The sequence below is a fragment of the Toxorhynchites rutilus genome, chromosome 1 (assembly GCF_029784135.1).
Source record: "Toxorhynchites rutilus septentrionalis strain SRP chromosome 1, ASM2978413v1, whole genome shotgun sequence".
NCBI classification, from domain to species: domain Eukaryota; kingdom Metazoa; phylum Arthropoda; class Insecta; order Diptera; family Culicidae; genus Toxorhynchites; species Toxorhynchites rutilus.
The window spans coordinates 114,274,704-114,293,822 of record NC_073744.1 but is presented as its reverse complement, the minus strand read 5'-3'; the positions used below and the strand labels follow the sequence as shown (position 1 = coordinate 114,293,822).

Here is a 19,119-nt window from a genome sequence, read left to right as displayed (position 1 = left end):
AATCATGAGTTTTTGGGTGAAAACCCATCAATAACTTTGAGCAGGATTAAGATATTGACAAGTTCTGCATCGCAAAGTGTTGTTGGATATTTCAGAGTTATCCTGAACAAGTACCAGGTTCCAGAAGCTTCTGATAAAAGATTAGCAGAACATCTCTCCCACAACTGGTCGGTGTTAAGTCACACCGGACCGGGCGACATTTTTATGATTGCGAGAAAAACGAATTTGAAGTTCAGTGCTCTGCAATTTTCGAAGCATTCAACTTTTTCGTTCAATATTGTTCACAGAAATGTTGGTTACTCTCTGGCAATACTTTGACGCATGATAAATGTAGAAAAAAAAACATCAAGTATCATACCCTAAACAGACAGTTACTTGGCTTCCTATACATACATGGTCCACTCTGACTGAACAGTCAAGAACTTTTTAGGACTTGGTTCACTATGAGTGAACAATTTCAAAATATTTTCCAATCAACTAACAGTTGTAAGTCAAAGTATGACATTCTCTTATGAAAATTAGAACGAGAAGGGATGTGGGGTTGGTCAGCTGAACATATGGTTGCGTTCAGCAGAATAGTTTTTGCCATCCACTACAGCAGTTTGTGCACATTTTGAGCACAGCAGTTTCAAGAAAAAGTTTGGTTTGTGTTTGGTGTTGAAAATTGTTTAATTATAATGTACAACTGATTGACACATGGCTCACTCTGTCTGCACATGTATAGAGCAGCGGTACTCAACCTTTCTTTCATAGGGGCCACAAACATATGTTAGTCATGGTGACTAAGGCCACCAAGAAAAAAAAAAGATAAATAAAGAAGGGTGATGTTCAAGACACGACCGCACTGTTAATATAGAACTACGAAATTATTGCCGGCGAGCACAAACATTGAAGAAAATTAATAATTAAACTCTTTGATACAAATAATTGATAGCAATGATAAGGGCCGACAAATGAATGCTTTCGCTGAGTTAGGAGCGCGAACGCTTCACAAAACAATTTCAGTAGATCCTCAAATTTATTCAAAACATGTACTGTTGATTGCTCGCTATCTAGAGCACTGAAATTAGAATAAGGAACTTCTTGAATATCTAAGTAGTAGTTTCTCCTAGCAAAATTACATCTCCAACGCAGAACGAAACATCTCAGCAGACGCAGAACGGTAATAGAAAATCCGAACCGAACCTATTATGCGGTGGCTGTGGAGGCGCAATACCATCGAAACAAAATTTCAACTTCAGGTACCGAAGAACACAACTCTCAATGTTGAAAAATACTTACAACACGAAAACAATGCATCACGAAAGTTGACTGATCGATTGAAAAATCACAAATCAGTCATTCACGATTTATCAGTCATCTAAGCAGCAAGGCTATCCAAATAGTATTTCTCAAGGCCGGGTTGTTTAGTTTGGTATTTCAAATTGGTCTTTTCAAGGCTGGAGGCGAATTAACTGAGGAATCTTGAACCCTCTACAATTCAAAACAACATCATTACATCAATAAATCCAAACACATTCCTGAGTTCACAGAGGCTCTCTTCAGGCAAACATAAATAATTAATAGATTTTTAGAAAGCATCGAAAATTATTAAATAACTCTTTAGTCGAAAGTTTTAGCGGCCTTGAAAAGGACCGATGGGTTTGTGTTGTTTTGTACACGCAGCTGAAAATGGTTCATTCATGATTCATTCTTGCTCTCGCGAGAACAGCGCACGCACTCAGAACAATACACATATCGCATTCAATATGTATCGGGGCATTTTTCCCGTACTACATACAGTGCGGTCCCAGCCGATTTTATATTTGTCCCACACTACCGTTATCTAATTGATAACGCATAACGCATAAAATCAACAATTCGTAGAATCTCCACAGTATGAAAACCGACGACGAACCTCTTATTCAATATTTCTCTTCTGCTTTGATTCCGCTCTACATTATGCTTGCTTATTGCATATCCAGAAAATACATTCTGTGACGAAAAAAAATTAAGGGGTTATATCTAGGACACGACCGCATATTTTCGACGTAGAACTAAGCAATTATATTATGCAATCCACTTGTTTATCACTTCGAATATTATTTTAGAATGCATCGAAATTTTTGTAATAGATTATGTCTTTCGTTACAAATAAATTTGATGAACGTCCTTTTACGTTTGATATGATGCCTAGGACTACCAAATTTGTAAACGGAAGAATTGTCAAACGATCATTGTATTTTACATTTCCCTCTGAAATTATTGCACATCTTAGATTTACGTAGTTATCGAACCGCGAAAATTTGTTCACCTCTAGAAAATCTGAAATGACGATTTTCCCAGGATTCTCAGTTTAAAAGTATGTATGAGGGAAACATATTCCGGTCTGCACAACGACAAGCGAGTACAAAAGTACTCAACACCAAAAAATACCCCCGACATGCATGTATTTGCAAAGCGGAATCCCCCAGGCACAATAATTTTGAAGTCCGTGTTAGGGAAACACAGCTCGGTGGGAAAAAATACCTCCGACTTGCATGTATATTTGCAGAGCGGATTTACACAAGTACATCGATTTTGATTTCTGTGTTGGGGAAACCGTAAATCGGCCCAATCAAAACTTGGCAGTTAGGGCGTTTAAACAACGCTTGATATTTTACAGTTATTCAATTGTTCATCTCATGAAAAATAATATTTTATTAATTGTGATAGACGCGTAGAAATATTTCCTATCAATTGATGCAAACATCTGTCCGATCTATTAAAAAATGTTGGAGTTATAAGCATTCGAGATACGAGTTTTCATGAATTTTAACCGTTTAGAGATTAACGAATTGTGATGTACAGCATATCAAACAAATCTTAGAGAATTTCCGATTCGATTGGTATGCAAATCATGAGAGTTCGTTCACAGTGAAAATAGTTATTCACGTTGACTTTATTTCATAAAAACGTGACCTGTTTTCTGATTTGACACCCTTCCTGAAAGACGTAGCTCTACGTCAAAAATTGTTCAACACAGTAAGAAAATAAGAACTGAGATTGGTCAAGGCGAGCACAACATTTAGAGAACTTTTACTGACATCCAACGACATGCATCGACAAATCTTAAATAAGATGGACTTTCAAGCAGGTATCCATATTTATAGATTTTTGCGATTTCAAAAGTATGCATTCAAACAAGTTTTGAGATATTGAAACAAGTTTTTAGGTTAATTAGTAAACAGCATTACTCATACGCATTTTATCTTTCGAGTGAAGTGATTGACATAACACTTTATGCAACTGAGAAAGAGGTCTTAACTCTCGACACTTTGCACCCCAAACGTAACGCTCTTGTTTCTGAAATTTTAAACGTACACCCCAGTACAGATTCAAATATGATGTGATGCAAAACTACAAAGGCACTCTTCACCAGACGGCATGCAAATCGACGTAGTGCTCCCATCGAACAAAATTACATCTCCAGTTTTATTTCATTCATTATTCCTTACAATCGAGGAAAACCATTGTGTCACACATCAGCATTGTGTGTGACATCAGACTGCTGTTTAATGCTGGAGCAAGACGACTTGAATGATGATGACGATGATGATAATGTTTTGAATTATAGAGGCTTCTGAATTCATCAGTTCATTCGCATGTAGCCTTGAAAAAAGACCAATTTGGAAAACTCAACTAAACACTCGGCCTTGAGAAAGGTTATTCGAAAGACTCGCTGCCGTCTGATCGCTCGCTAGACTGATAAATTGTGAAAGCTGTGTTTAGAATCGCGAATAGCTTGTTCATACTCAATGAATGGAATACGGAGAAGCTTAGACTACAATATTATCGCTATCCACATTGTCCGTAGAACGAATGCTGCAAATGCATTTCGAGCGACCATTTTACGCCTGTCTTATTAGCAGTGATATTTGAATATTGTACCTCCCTCATACATACTCGGCCACAAGAACACGAAAGGAAAATCTGTATTCTTCCAATTTGGCTTCAATTCATAAAATCCGGAAAGTCATGACATGGTTTGATGAATAAGGGCTTCAGATTTTGGACCGATCAGGAGTTATCGTATGAATAGTAGATGCAGCTTACAAGCAGTTTGAGAGATTTGAAGAGCTTAAACGAGCAGTATTCTCTGCGTAGAACGAGATACACACTACAACATGGCACAACTTGGTCAAAACCCCGAATTGATTATTTGAACTGATTGAGAATTAAAGATGACCTACGATTTAGAAACTTATTGAAATTCATGTTGAATTGACGTTTAGTTTGTAAAGGAATGAGGTTTTTTCCATCTGGTTCTATAGTTATGAAACACTGGAATTTTAATTTTTTGATTGTTTCGCGCCCGAACCCAACGATAAAGTTCAAATGACCAGTTCTTCACTTCTTCTTCTTCTTTGTTTTTAAGAGGCTTTAAACTTTGCAGTTCATTCGCCTCTAACCAGTTCTTTAAATGAAGACAGTTATTATATCCTGCACTATATACCGTTCTGAATCATGTTTCGGACACTTAAGGCATATGATGCAGAAAACAGCCCTAAACTTCATGCACAGGTATTATTTGGTTGATATTTTCAATAAATTAGTTCAATATGCTTTTAAGCTTCCTACTTTGGTACCTATTTGATTGAAAACATGAAACAAATTATCGAATAAAATGCTTTTCAAATGAAGCGAATAAAAATCAAACTTCGGGCACTAAATCAAATTTCGGACCGATTGCATTCAAATTTCGGACACTTTATTTTGTAATTTTTTGAACGAAAATTACATTACACTTGATAATATTTTATAGTTAACTGCGAAACACTTACCAATCACAGTAAACTGTAAACGATGATGAGAACCGATGAAACACGGGAGAAATTTTAATGTTTATGAACGGGTAAATTCTACGTTCTCATGCTAAGCAAACGTCAAACACAAACGATAGTGAGTAGTGTTGATAGATTTTTGCCGATTATGTTATAATTCAAATGTAGTTCTCATATGAAATGATAGTGAAACCAAGGGATTACTCTAAAGAAGCAATTGTGATATTAATTTATTAGTTATATCATCAGTGCATTAAGCATTTCAAGATATTAGAACAAAGCGTCCGAAATATGATGTTGTCCGAAATATGATTCAGAACGGTACTTCAATTAAACCGACTTCTTAAATATCTCTGGAAACTCAGAAAAAAATAGTGGTTCTATAGTTGTGAAATGCAGTGTAGTACATGGTTCACTCTGACTGAATACGTTTTCGTTGATCATTCAAAACAATTTCGATTCGTTATTCCTGCTGTATCCGTGATTATCCAAATCTGATAAATGTGGTGTGTACCTTACAAAATGTTTAATCATATGAGAGGCTTAGAATGCAAGGGGTGTAAGTGACTTGATAGATTTCTCTTCATCAACATTTCCTTTAGTTAATAACTCAACTACAAAAACGTTCCAATTTGAGTTTGCTATAGAATCCGATAGATGAGGTTTTGATCTATCTTCCACATTATTAAATACAGATGAGTTTGCAGCTAAGCTATGACCAAAAGAGAGAGTCGATGTAGAGAAATTGATCAAATCACTTACACCCCTTTCATTCTAAGCCCCTCATATGCAATAAATAACTCGAAATTTTCAAATTAGCGACTTGGTCCTCTCTGTCTAAAACCCGACCAACTAACCAAATTGCTTGCGCTCTTCATGAAATTTTGTATTTAGTTTGTTCTACAGGATTTTTCTACTGTACGAACCATTAAACTTAAATTTATCAAATAACACTTTCACCCACTATCGACGGATAGCAACGAATATTTATCGCGTTCACATTTGTTTTCCGAGCAAGTTGCATCATACGTGAAAGGACATCCCGCTCAACGTAGTCGGGTTATGCAATACCGGTTTTTTCAACTTGATTTGCCCGGAAAAAAATAATCTCTGCTCCCATCCGCTACTAGTGTTCCTCCAGTCTTCCCTTCCTGTGTTGAAGCCGCGAAAAATTGCATCGGGGCAGCATCAGATTGCTTCTCTTACTTTCACTTTTGCTGCTGCACTTTCACTTGCTCTTTCGGTTTTCGGTCCCGGTCCACAAATGTTGCGCAAAGGTGCAAAAATGATACTGGGATAGCCAGAGAGTATATGACGCAAACGGTTGAGAAAAGGTCAAGCGAATGAGAGTGGGACAAGTTTTTGCATTATTTGTTATCTGTTTCTTCGCGTTCCCATTTATGGATGACATACAAAAACAAAAAAATTACGCAAGACTATCGCGGATTATTATCGACGTGAATTCCTATTTTTTTGTTTTGACGTGGGACTACGTCTAACCGGAATATATGGGGGGTAACATGGAAACCTAAACACAGAACATACAGGAAAAAATAAAAGATTTTGAATGCTTATTTCTCTAACATTTTTTACTGGATCGGAAAGATGTTTGCATCAATTGATAGGGAATATTTCTACGCATCTATCGCAATTAATAAAATGTTATTTTTCATTAGATAAACAGTTGAATAACTGTGGAATGTTAAGCGTCATCTAAACGCCCTAACTGCCTCGTTTTGATTGGTCCGATTTACGGTTTCCCCAACACAGACTTCATAACCACACAGCCTTGAAGTAATCGGCATTGCAAATACATGAAAGTAGTGGGATTTTCGTTCTCACCGAGATGTGTTCCCTAACACAGACTTCAAAACCAAGCAGCATTGGAGAAATCGGCATTACAAACACCTGAAAGTAGGGGGAGATTTTGTTCCCACCGAAATGTGTTCCCTAACAGAGATTTCAAAAGCAAGGTGCCTGGGGGAAATCGGCACTGCAAACACATGCAAGTTGGAGGTATTTTTGTTCCGACTGAGATGTGTTTCCCTAGCACAGACTTCAAATCAATGGAGCGTGGGAAAATTGGCATTGCAAATTCATGTAAGTCGGGGCATTTTCGTTCCGACTGAAAGTTGTTTCCCTAACACAGACTTCAAATCGCTAAACGGGAAGGTTTAGCCGAACAAGATGGGGATATCGAGTGATAACAAAACAATAAACTCTTTAGAGTGAAGATAATTTTGTGATCCTGAAAAGGACCCTTTTTAGCCTGCATGTGAATCCAACGAGCGAACAAATCGTAATGAATGTATTTTTTTGCCATCGCTGCCTTTTAACGCTCATTCGTTCGTCTCGTTGGACTCGCCCCTTTGGCTGAGTCTGCCGATTTGTCTCTATCCTGTGAGTGTGTACCGCTAGAGTACAAAACGCGCGGACCCCAAAAAAATATCTCATTTTCTTTCAAACCGTAAACCAGTGTGGTTGTACGGCATCGTTTAACATCGCATCGCATCACATCATAAAAAGAAAACAAGCAGCAACGTGTACGTGTGGACGTAACAAAGGAGGACAAGTTAAGGGAAAGGCAAAATCTCACTCGAACCGTGCAGGTCTCCAGTTCCCTGTTGGTCGCATTCACTGATTGCTCCGCAAGGGTAACTAGGCCGAACGGATTGATGCCGGAGCACCAGTATACCTAACAGCGATTAGAGAGGTTTGGCCGTCGGAGTGCTCGAGTTGGCTTGCAAAGCTGCTCACGACAATCAGAAAACCCGCATCAGGAACAGAGCAGCTTCGGTTCGGCGCTCATCAAGGCAACTACTAGTTTCAGCGAGTGGCAAACGCAATCGTAAAACGGCAGCAGGTAGAAGAAGGAAAAAGTTTGTCTATATATTGTTTATATATTGTTTGCCAGGATATGATGAGTATGAGAATTTGGCAGTTGTTCTGAGCTTATTGATGGTTGGGGACTTTCCCGATTATTCAATTTTCACCAATTCTTAAATTGCTTCTAGATTGAAAGTATAGTAATTTATATTTAGCTCGACATTTAGCTAATTAGACGGACCTGCAATACGACATATTCAGTTGAACATTTTTGTAAACATAGAGTTCGGGGTCCAAATAATGACCCCACATTGAAAGTCGACACTGTACCACTGTCATCGGAAATGTTCAATTACAGGTTAAAATCGGCTCCAATGCGACACTGAGTGGTGCTTCGGCACGTCGCATTGAATGTAACTTACTGTACAACATGTCACAAGCTGGATGGGAAGAAATTATCCAGCTGTGAAAGCTGTGGCGAGTGGCAAACGCAATAGCTAAACAGGAAGGTTTAACCGAACAAGATGAGGATATCGAGTGATAACAAAAACACAACACCAAAGGTTCTTTTCAGAACCACCAACATGTTCATAAAGAGTAAACAGTAAACTAATCCATTTTTCAGGTGGATAGGTAGGTATTCACGTAGGAAAAGAAAATAAAACAATATTTTTTTTTTTTTTCCAAAATATATTTTTTATTAAGGCACATGTGGCGTTAGCCTGACGGGGCCGGGAGTCCAATATTTTGACAATTTTTGTCTTACAACTATGTTAGTAATATGTAACCGATTACTCGCGGTTGGCTCGAGGTTAGTATTACAAGTGTTCTCATAATTGGTATGTTGCAGTCTTCGATGCTCTATACGTGTGCCCGACACGGGCTACTTCCTATTGGGATGCAGCTGACCATTAATCAGCAACGGCCCCCTAGTCTGTACCCCATATCTAGCGTGGTGCGTCTTTCTCGACTCGAGGAATCCAGGATAGAATGGTCACTAGCCGGCGCAATCATCAGTTCGTGTAGAGTTGTCATGAGCGGTACAACCTTTGGCTCTTGTTGAATGATCAGTGGACTGCACAACCTTTGGCCCGTGCATCTGTAAAGAGTGTGTGTATGTATTGCCGCGACTAAGTAAAAGTTTATCGATCGGATAGGAGGGATATGAAACGGGGACACAACGAAGGAAACATCATTAAACGTTGACATCGGCGTTTCTGAGGAACAGGTATAGATGAAGCAGAAGATCAGGATCCCGGCTACCTAAGATATCCCGGACGGGGATATCCGATTAATAAAACAATATATTTAAAATAAATATTTTACAAAAGCTATCCCCTTTGTATAGTCCTACGTCACTCCGGTTATGTCCCCGACATTACCCACCCGTCTTTTTTTTTTTTGCTTTCCGGAAAGTGTTTTCCTAACACGGATTACACAACGTTTTGACTCAGCTATTCAAGATTGCATTGAAGGATATGCCTGCATGTCTTCTGCTATCTGAATTTCTACGCATATCATTGGAAAATTAGGCAAAATGTTGATAACCATTTGCTGCGAGAAGGCCTATTGATTAAACAATATGCGCTCGAAGTACATGTCAAAATGGAAAATGAGTGCCCGAAGTTCATCAAATCAAGTAAATTCAGTATTCGAGATGTGCGTACACACGAGAGATACACACTTTAGAGGGAAATGTAAAATACAATAATCGTTTGATAACTCTTCCGTTGACATATTCTATAAGTCCTATGCATCATACAAAACTTAAAAGGGCAGTAATTTGATGTACTCGTAATGAAGAACATAATCTGTCACAATGTATGAATTGACCTTACAAGGCATTTGTTCAATATTTTTGACTCACAAAGCAAATATATTGAATTAAATTCAATTCGGGAATTATTTTATTCAATCAAAAATTTATTCAATACAAATAAATGATTACTAAACTAACTAACTAACTAAGATAGTCCCTAACTAACTAAACTAAGATAGTCCCACGTCAACTTTGCGGTTATGTCTAAGATATAACCCACCCATTTTTTTATGTTTCTTTTTAGATCGCATAATATTCATCTGGAGCACAAATGAATTTGACAGCATGAAAGATCGTCGGTCTTTCCGTATCAATGTGGACTATGATCATGCGGTGCGGGTGCGTTGGACTCCGGATGGGAGTGCGTTGGTGGTCTTCAAGTACAACGAGGGTCGTATCGAGTTTTACAAAGTGGATAAAGTTGGCAATTGGTTTCAGAACCCGACCAAACAAAGCAGCTTTCCCCGTGCCCACACAGATGACATTGTGGGCTTTGGAGTAGCCCCGAGTGGAAAATATCTAATAACATGCACCAATAAGACTGAAATGGTTGTGTGGGATGCACACGGAAATGTACTCGAAAAGATTGACACCTTCCTTATAAATACATACTCGGCTAAGATTTCTCCTTGTGGTAAATTCATTGCTGCCTGCGGGTTCACCAGTGACGTGCCGATTTGGGAGGTTAGGTTCGACAAATCTGGCGAATTCCAATCGGTGCAGAAGGCGTTCAATTTAAACGGTCATAAAGCAGGGATTTTTGACATAGCGTTCGACCGAGACACCTCAAAGGCGGTTACCGTGTGTAAAGATGGAACTTGGAAGATCTTCAATATCAACAGTAAGTATGATCGTGTAATGAAATGACTGTACAATGATATATTTTGTACTCGTGCAGTTGAATATTACAAAGGAGAGTCGGCCCGGTGTCTCAAATCTGGCACCTATGAACAAACAAGCGCAGCTGCGCTTGTGGCGATTAGCCCTTTGGGTAAAGTTGTAGCTATTGCAACTGGGAAATCAATACAAATATTCTCAGTTTCATCGGGCTCTTTGGAAGGTACGATTGAAAATGTGTGCTTGGGTAAGTTTTGTACAACATATCCCAAATATAAAACGTGCATGAAAAATATCTCTTATCGTTATAGGACAAATTACTGCAATTAAGTTTGACCCAACTGGGAAGTGTCTGTTGGTTTGTGCGGATCGCTATATTCGCATCTTCCACAACATTCCTGAATTTAAAACTGCCTTAGAAATTCCTGAAGGAAGATTGAAGCAGACATAGATGCTCAAAATAAAGCGGGAACTCTTGTTTGCTACAACAGCACTATCATTTAACATCGTCTTGAGAAGATACAATCTGCTATTGTGAGACATTTTCGAACATTTACATTTTAAATTGAAATATGGAAAATGAAGCCGTAGATAACATGTTAGAGGCGATTGGTCTCTTCGAGTTCAAAGTCTTCATAATTCAACACAACAACAACAGTAGATAATTATAAGATGGCTCAAATAAAAAAATAAACATATATATAGAGGCGAATAAACTGAAAAGTATAAAGCCTCTTTAATCCAACATCATCATCATCATAAACATATGATAACTCAAAAACAGAAAATTTTGAGCTATGAAAAATTAGAACAAGTGTTAAAAAGACTGATTGATTTTTTTCTATTATAGAGGCTTTAAACTATAAAGTTCTTTCGTCTATAACGCTTGCTTTTAAAAAATGGAAAATTTTCGGATGGTGATACAAAAAACTACAAAAGATAATTTAATGGGACAAATTTCCCATAAAACCTAATTTTATTGACAATCTCACAAAAATATGTCGACGCCTTATCGGGCGGTCTTCTGACAGTTCGTCGGAACATTCGCTATTGTTGTCAGAAACTTACTTACTAGCATGTTTTTCAGTTCTTTCTTAGCTTTATTTATGAGTTCCTTCTCCACAAAATTGTTGGAGTAGACCCTCTGCTCCAGGTTGCCCAAAAATTCTCGATGAAACGCAGCTGTTGAACGTTAGGAGGGTTGGTGGACTTCGGAACAACATCTATCTTCAAGAAGTTCATCTCCTCCAACGACTTCTTCGCGTAATGGGCGGAGGTCATGTACGGATGATATTTTTGGATGAAGGAGGCAACTTTCGCGTATTCTAGAGCTTGCCACTCAGAATGCATTCAAGGCGTGTTATTTGGCATAGAAATCTCAACTATGTACTAATAAAAATGACGCAAGTAATACTACGTTGAGACGGCGAAGTTCCTCTAGGAACGTTAGTGCCATTGAAGAAGAAGAAGAGGCAACTTTCGGCAGACACTTTGTGCTGTAAATCTCCTCGTTCACCGCAAGTCCCGAACCGAAGAAGAGCGCCTTTGACATCCCATTTCGCTGATGGTTAGCCACAGAAGCACCTCCTTTGAGAACTTGATGTGGGAGATGTACTTCACGTCGTACCTTACCTCCTTGATGAGAGACGTAAAGTAGCAAGTTCCCTGCCAGTCGTTGTCATCCAGCGTTAAATACTTCTCGTCGCCCATGATGACCGCGACATTCTACTTCGAAGTATTGTCCATCACTTCCACCTTTTGTTTCTGGGTCACAGTTAATTGTTCCGACACGACCTGTCTTGACTTACGTGTTCGCACGATGATGCCCATTTCCGCTAGGATTTTTTTCACTGTCAGACCCGTTGCTCCGGAAAGATGTAGCTGCCTTTCCCTCCACATCTGCTTCAGATTCAGCTGCAGTTAACGATTGAATAGCACCGTTGGACGACCAGAACCAGGCTTCCGTTCAATGCACTCATTTTTTTTATTTTAGATATCGGAACGGGCGTATCCGCCGAACTAAAAGTACTTGACGATGTCCATTTTCTTCGCAACGGGATGGAGCTTCCAGTACGCACAAACCATGAAGCGCAGTTATTTTACTGTTTTCGCCATAACTACTGCAGTTCAACTGATAGCGCTGTCAAATTATTTTTCAAAAGTCATGGGTTACTATGATTGATGATGCACAAGTGGTCTCATCTCCAGATGTTAAGGTGAACACATGAAAAATTGCTAAAATTTGTCAATTGTTTTCAAAGCAAACGTTAGTGTTAATAGGAATTGACACATAAGAATCACATGCTAGCTGTGTTTAACGGAAACACAGTTAAGGCGCCTAGTGATGGAAACCGAACGTCTTGTGTGAATCAAACGTCAAAAGTGACATTTCGGACTTGGTTCAATAGTTATCATTCTGGACATTTCTAACTCAATTATGATGCTAATTGTCGTTTGCAAAACTATGAGCAACGGCGATCGAATATTAGCATAAAAAATGTTTGCGGCACAATTTTGCATGCGTCATTTTAAAAAATGGGTGGGTTATATCTATGATATAACCGCAAGGTTGACGTGGCTAATTCCAATTCCGATCCATGGATTTGAAGTCCGTCTTAGGGAAACACATTAGGTGGATCAAAAATACCCCCGACTTGCATGTATTTGCAATGCCGATTTCTCTGTTAGGGAACACATTTCGGTGAGAACAAAAGTCCCCCAACTTTCTTGTATTTGAAATGGCTATTTCCCCAAGGCTTGGCTTGGTTTTGATGGCTGTGTTGGAGAAACCGTAAATCGGACCAATCAAAACGAAGCAGTTAGTTCGTTTGGATTACGCTTAACATTTTACAGTGATTCAATTGTTTATCAAATGAAAAATAACATTTTAATAATTGCGATAGATGCGTAGAAATATTCCATATCAATTGATGCAAACATCTTTCCGGTCCAGTAAGAAATGTTCGAGTTATAAGCATTCAAATTTTTTTCATTTTTTCCTGTATGTTCTGTGTTCAGATTTTCATTTTACCTCCTCCATTGTTTGTCAGAACTTCACAACCATACGTTACAATCATGAAAGCCATCGGGAAAAGATTTACAGCTTCAGAAACACTTGCGGGAAGTTCCTGAACAAACGAAAAAACTTATTCACTATATTACAGAGCGCCAGTTGTCGTAGTTTCATGTTGAAATTGGTTATTTTTTTAAAGTAAGAAGCGGCGAATTTCACCTCGCTTCCATAATATAGAGGCGAATATCCATTTAAAAGGCCGTGGAAACTAGGCAAAAAATCGACTCAAGCTTCAGAGAACATAATCCTTTACATAAAAAGACTCACAAATTAATATCGTACATTTCTAGCAGCTCTAAAACATGAGTATTGCTAACGGGTATCTCAATAGGGACGCTACAAAAGTAGACCGATACGGACAGCAAACGATGTCATATATTTTCCCGCTCTCTTGACATTTCTCTTCAGTAAAGATTGCCAATCCATAATGGAAAAATATACGATACAACAACAGTCGAGATTATTAATATTTATTACCAAAATTCGGAGTCAATTGCCTCAACTTTTAGAGCACTACGTCCAATTTGTGATCGTCCTAATCGTCCTGCCAGATCAACAATTGAGCGTCTAGTGGAAAAATTTGAATCTACTGGCACAGTACAAAATGTTCCCGGGCAAGTGAGACAAAGAAGTGCCCGTAGTGTCGAGAATATTGCTGCCGCTAGCGCATCAATTGAGGAAGATCCAATCTGTCTCTCACACGTCGTTCTCAAGCGTTGGGCAATACTGTGACGTCGTTGTGGCGAATTTTGCGAAAAGATGTTGGCCTACATCCTTATAAGATCAAATTGACGCAAGAACTGAAGCCGCTTGACCACCAGAAGTGTCGTATGTTCGTGAATTAGGCTGAGCAACAACTTCAAAATGTCCTGGATCTTCAGAGATGGGGTTTATTTCTGGTTGAATGGCTTTGCCAATAAGCAAAATATGCATTATTGACCAGGCAGCAATCTACACGTACTCCATGAGTCATTATTGCATTCCGAAAAAATTACGGTTTGGTGCGGTTTATGGTCCAGCGTCATTGGGCCGTTCTTCTTCTGTGATGGTCAAGACCCTCACGTTACTGTGAATGGGAATCGTGACCGCTCAATGATAACCGATTATTTTTGGCCCGAATTGGATGATATGGACTTGGACAATATGTGGTTTCAACAGGACGGCGCCACAAACCACACAGCGAGTTTAACAATCGATTTATTGAAAACCAAGTTTGGTGAGCGTATTTATTATCTCACGAAATGGCTCAGTCAATTGGCCGCCTCGGTTGTGCGATATGACGCCATTAGACTATTTCCTGTGGGACTACGTCAAGTCTATGGTTTATGTCAATAAGCCAGCGACGATTGATGAACTTCATACGGATATCGTGAAATTGCAGTAGTATCGGTCGATTATGTTTAGAGAAGTTTAGAGCTCAAAAATACTGAAATTTCAGTATCTGCCAAAATGTCAATTGATTTGAATGATGATTTGAAACGCAAGCATTTATTGACCTTTAATAACAGTACTATATAGTGGATTATTATAAGAAGAGTAACACCTTTTTCTCCTCCTGATTATTGGATCTCTTTTGACATTACTATTTGATTCTTTTTGACAACCAATTTGATTCTATCCGCATGACCCAGATTACAACCATACAAGGCATCGTACGAAAAAACATTTTCAGCTTCAGAAACATTTGCGGGAAGCTCCTGAATAAATGAAGAAAACTTATTCACTATATTCCAGAGCGCCAGTTGTCGTTTCACGTTGAAATTTTAGTATATTTATATTTTGAAATTTTTTTTTAACAAAAAGTTAAAGGCGTCAATTTTACATCGCTTCCGTAATATAGAGGCGAATGAACTGCAAAGTTTAAAGCCTTTTCAAAACAACAGAAGTAAGGGAAGCAGCCATAATAAATAGTGATATCCACACAATAACCGTGATATCCACCGAATAAGAAAACAATCGACACCCTCTTTGTTCGAATTTGTGAATGGTTATTGGTGAAGCTCATAATAGGATACGAAACGAAATACTATAGGGATACTCCAAATGTTTTTGGCGATATAAGAATTGCGTTTTGATTTTAAGTTGGGATGTCACAGGGATCGAAGAAAGCTATCGAAAACTAAATATTGAATGTCGAAAAAAGGTGAAGAACTCTAAAGAATTCCCCGATAAAGGATACGTTTGGTTTAAGAAATATCATGAGTGCCTATCAAGTTTGATCGATCATAAAACGTAAAACATGATTCCTAGAATATAAAATGTAACACTTATTTCCGATGACATCCTCTCCTTCTACTTCTTCTCCAATGGTACTTCTCTGTCCCAACGTTCCATTATTTGCATAATTTTTTATCAGTACTTGGTTGAGATTTCCGTGTGTATTGTTGATTGCTGAGTGCTGAGCGACAAGTTCGAGAATACGCGTGTACAATTGGAAGATGGAAGGATGTTATTACCTGAATGCTTTTCACACATAAGTGATGCCTCCCTATGCGCGGGTTGCTATACCTGGCATCCATTGTGTCGGTCATATGCTCACACGGAGCAACTGCACCCATCATTCGTTGACGGTGCCCCGCTTAGCTTTCATCACTCGGTGACAGCTTCGCTTGCACCCTTCATGCGCTCTATCGTATTTCACCAAGTATTCCAGTCATATTATCACAAAACGGAAGCGACCAACGGTGCATTCGAACTAAATGATTCATTTTTTCACATAAAGCTAACAACCCTCTTCACACTTACGTACTACCATTTTCCAGCGTGTTTCATACGGTGGGTATGGCCTACCTAACGTGTAACACCACCTCTTTAAAACTCTTGTACCTCTGACACGGGTGGTATAACCTATAGAAGGCAGACCTTCAGTACCTTTTATTCGAGCGGCTCCTTAGTAAAGAAATAAGGTACTGGGATACAACGGAGGAAACATCATCAAACGAGGACATCGGTGTTTCTGAGGAACAGATATAGATAAGGCAGAAGATCAAGATCACGGCTACCTAAGATATCCCGGAAGGGGATATCCCGTTGTCTACCTTGTGCTCTCAATACTCTGTCACCACAATCACAAAGATTGCTTGCTGCGTGCCTAATGTGCGTTTTGGTTATAAGCAGAGCCCGAAATCTTCGAAGGTGAAAAGTGAGGACCGACTCTACTCTCAGCAGCTTCGCTCGACTAGAACTGCTTCGGCAGTCACCGCCAACAAAAAGTGAATTAAATAGAATATTAATTGACTAGTCAGTGGTTATTTTAACTGACTCGACTAATAAATACAGATCTGCCTCTTCATTTAACTGACTTCAATCCACACTTCCATTTCTCTCTGACACTAAGGCGGCGGTGACACTGGATGCTGAAAAGTGATCGTACGAATTGTATGCAATTGTTTGTTTATTGTTTATTGTTTATTGTTACCAACGAACTTAGACATTTATCAAGTATACTATAAAGGTCCTCGCGTTAATATTAGTTAGTATTAGGCGTGCAAAATAGCGTACCACAGCACGTTATTTTATACGTGTAAGTAACGATACAAAAAATTCTAGCTCACCTGTAGCGTATGTCAAACCACATTGAACTCAAACATCGATGCATGCACATGTACATGGGAGAGAGAAAGAGAGAAGGATTTCGTTTTGGGGAAGACACTTCAAAATGCAATCAGGACAATTTGACTGGGCAGAATTAAATGATATAGTCGAGTCGGCAGAGGGAGATAGCGACTAAACGCCCGACTGACTGTTCAGTCGTTTTGGCGGAGAAACTGTGTGAAGATGCCAAAAGTCATTACTAACTGATTATGGATATAGTCAGTCAGATATTCAGCTGACTATCTTCAGTTGACTATGACTATGCAGAGCCCTGGTTATAAGGATTGGACATAAGACAGGATATCACGCGAATAAAATCCCGACTTACATTCAATCCCTTGAATCATGCACTCGTCTAGAGTTTAGAGATGTAACCAACGATCGAATTCATCTCAACTCCACATGCGCTGCCAACTTACGAATGTGTGCTGACGAGAAATGTGGAAAAATCATTCTAATCATTCTAATTCATTCTAATCATTCTAATATTTGCTTTTCAAAGAGTGTGCCTTTTGAAGCGCCCACCTTAGCTATCGAGTCAGCTTTATCGAACAATGAGAGGGAACCCATGCTAAGATAATCTTGAATTATTTTTCGACGACTTGTCTTTTTCTTGTTAGGAAATAAGATGAGTGTTTATCAACTTTCATTGAGTGGATATCCTTTATCGAGCTGAGAATGTCTGAAAACATAAAATAATGGCCGATGGGCAATGTTTCAATGATCCCTAGTGCGTAGTATACCGCACCCAGTCCAGTGACATACACGGAACAAGGTTCTCTCAGTTTGAAAGAGGCACTGAAGTTTTCATTGAAACTGCCGAAGCCAGTGGACTCGTTTATGAATGAACCGTAAGTGAAGAACATTTCATCAGATCTAACTTCACGATATTTCGCTGAATAGATCGGCGTGATTACATCGGAGAGTAGATGATCTGGATTCCATGGATTTCTTGACGCATGGACGGATTAAAAATGATAGAGGAATTGGAAAAGTACGGGAAGCAAACTTGGTTAGAGATGCCTGGTGAAGGGTGCTCTTCATGGTTAAGATACTCATGGTATAAAGCTGGGTCATGCGGACTCAATGAAGATTTTTTTTCAACTGCATCTTGCTTGAAAAAAACGTTTCGTTGCTTCTTTTTGTTCCTCATACTCTATCGAATGTTTCTCCGATCAAAGGAACAAACGTTTTCGTGAATCGGACTTCGTTCATTTATCTTGATGGCCGAACCATAATTTCACTCAAGGAACATCTTTCTGCAGAAATCTTTGTGATCTCTGTTCGTAGAGCATGAACCATCGTCCATCGAAAAACCGTCCAATTGAATGTATGTGTATATATATACATATAAATATATATATATATATATATATATATATATATATATATATATATATATATAAATATATATATATATATAAATATATATATATATATATATATATATATATATATATATATATATATATATACCTGACGTGCGATTTTGGCGATATTTTCATATTTTCGAAAATATCAGTGTTTTTGAACCGATTGAGTCAGCGCGCAAAAATGTTTGTTTTATTTTCACGGAACATGGAAAAGTAAACAAAGGTGCGGATTGCGTTAAAGTATTCTCAAGTTCTGGTAATGGTTGTCATGAGGTCCATCATTCTTAGCAAAAGTTACGATTTCCGTTTTAATTTACCCCGAGTTTCAACTTGGCCCGGGGTACCTTAATGAAATTTGTCAGAAAACGGAGAAATGGCAGGTGAACTCGGAAGCATTGAAGCAAACCGCTCAGGATTTGGAGGATGCATACAACAATGAGTTTAGCAGGCCGTTACTGAGGCCGACAAAAAGAAATATACTAAATCATTAAGTCACCAGCTGGAGGAAACACTGATCTTATTAACGGAACACAATTTCGGTGATAAAAGTTTATACACCGCGTTTCACAACTATAGAACCACTCATGTTGTAGTGTATATCTCGTTCTGCGCAGAGGATACTGCTCGTTTAAGCTCTTCAAATGACTCATACTGCTTGTAAGCTACATCTACTATTCGTACGATCATTATTCATAAGTTTTTGATAGTGTTTTGATCTGGTAAACAAGCTGACCAGTCCAGAATCTGAAGTCCCTATTTAATAAACCATGCATTGACTTTCCGGATGTTATGAAT

At 38.6% G+C, this 19,119-nt stretch overlaps 1 protein-coding gene across 1 annotated transcript; it reads left to right on the top strand.

Annotated features, from left to right (window-relative positions):
* The first annotated feature begins 9,732 nt into the window (after positions 1-9,732).
* Positions 9,733-10,735, top strand: LOC129761351 (transducin beta-like protein 2). Its single transcript, XM_055759068.1, has 3 exons — positions 9,733-10,288; positions 10,346-10,531; positions 10,596-10,735. Exons 1-3 carry the CDS (start codon positions 9,733-9,735, stop codon positions 10,733-10,735), a joined length of 882 nt encoding a protein of 293 aa, XP_055615043.1.
* Positions 10,736-19,119: the final 8,384 nt, after the last annotated feature.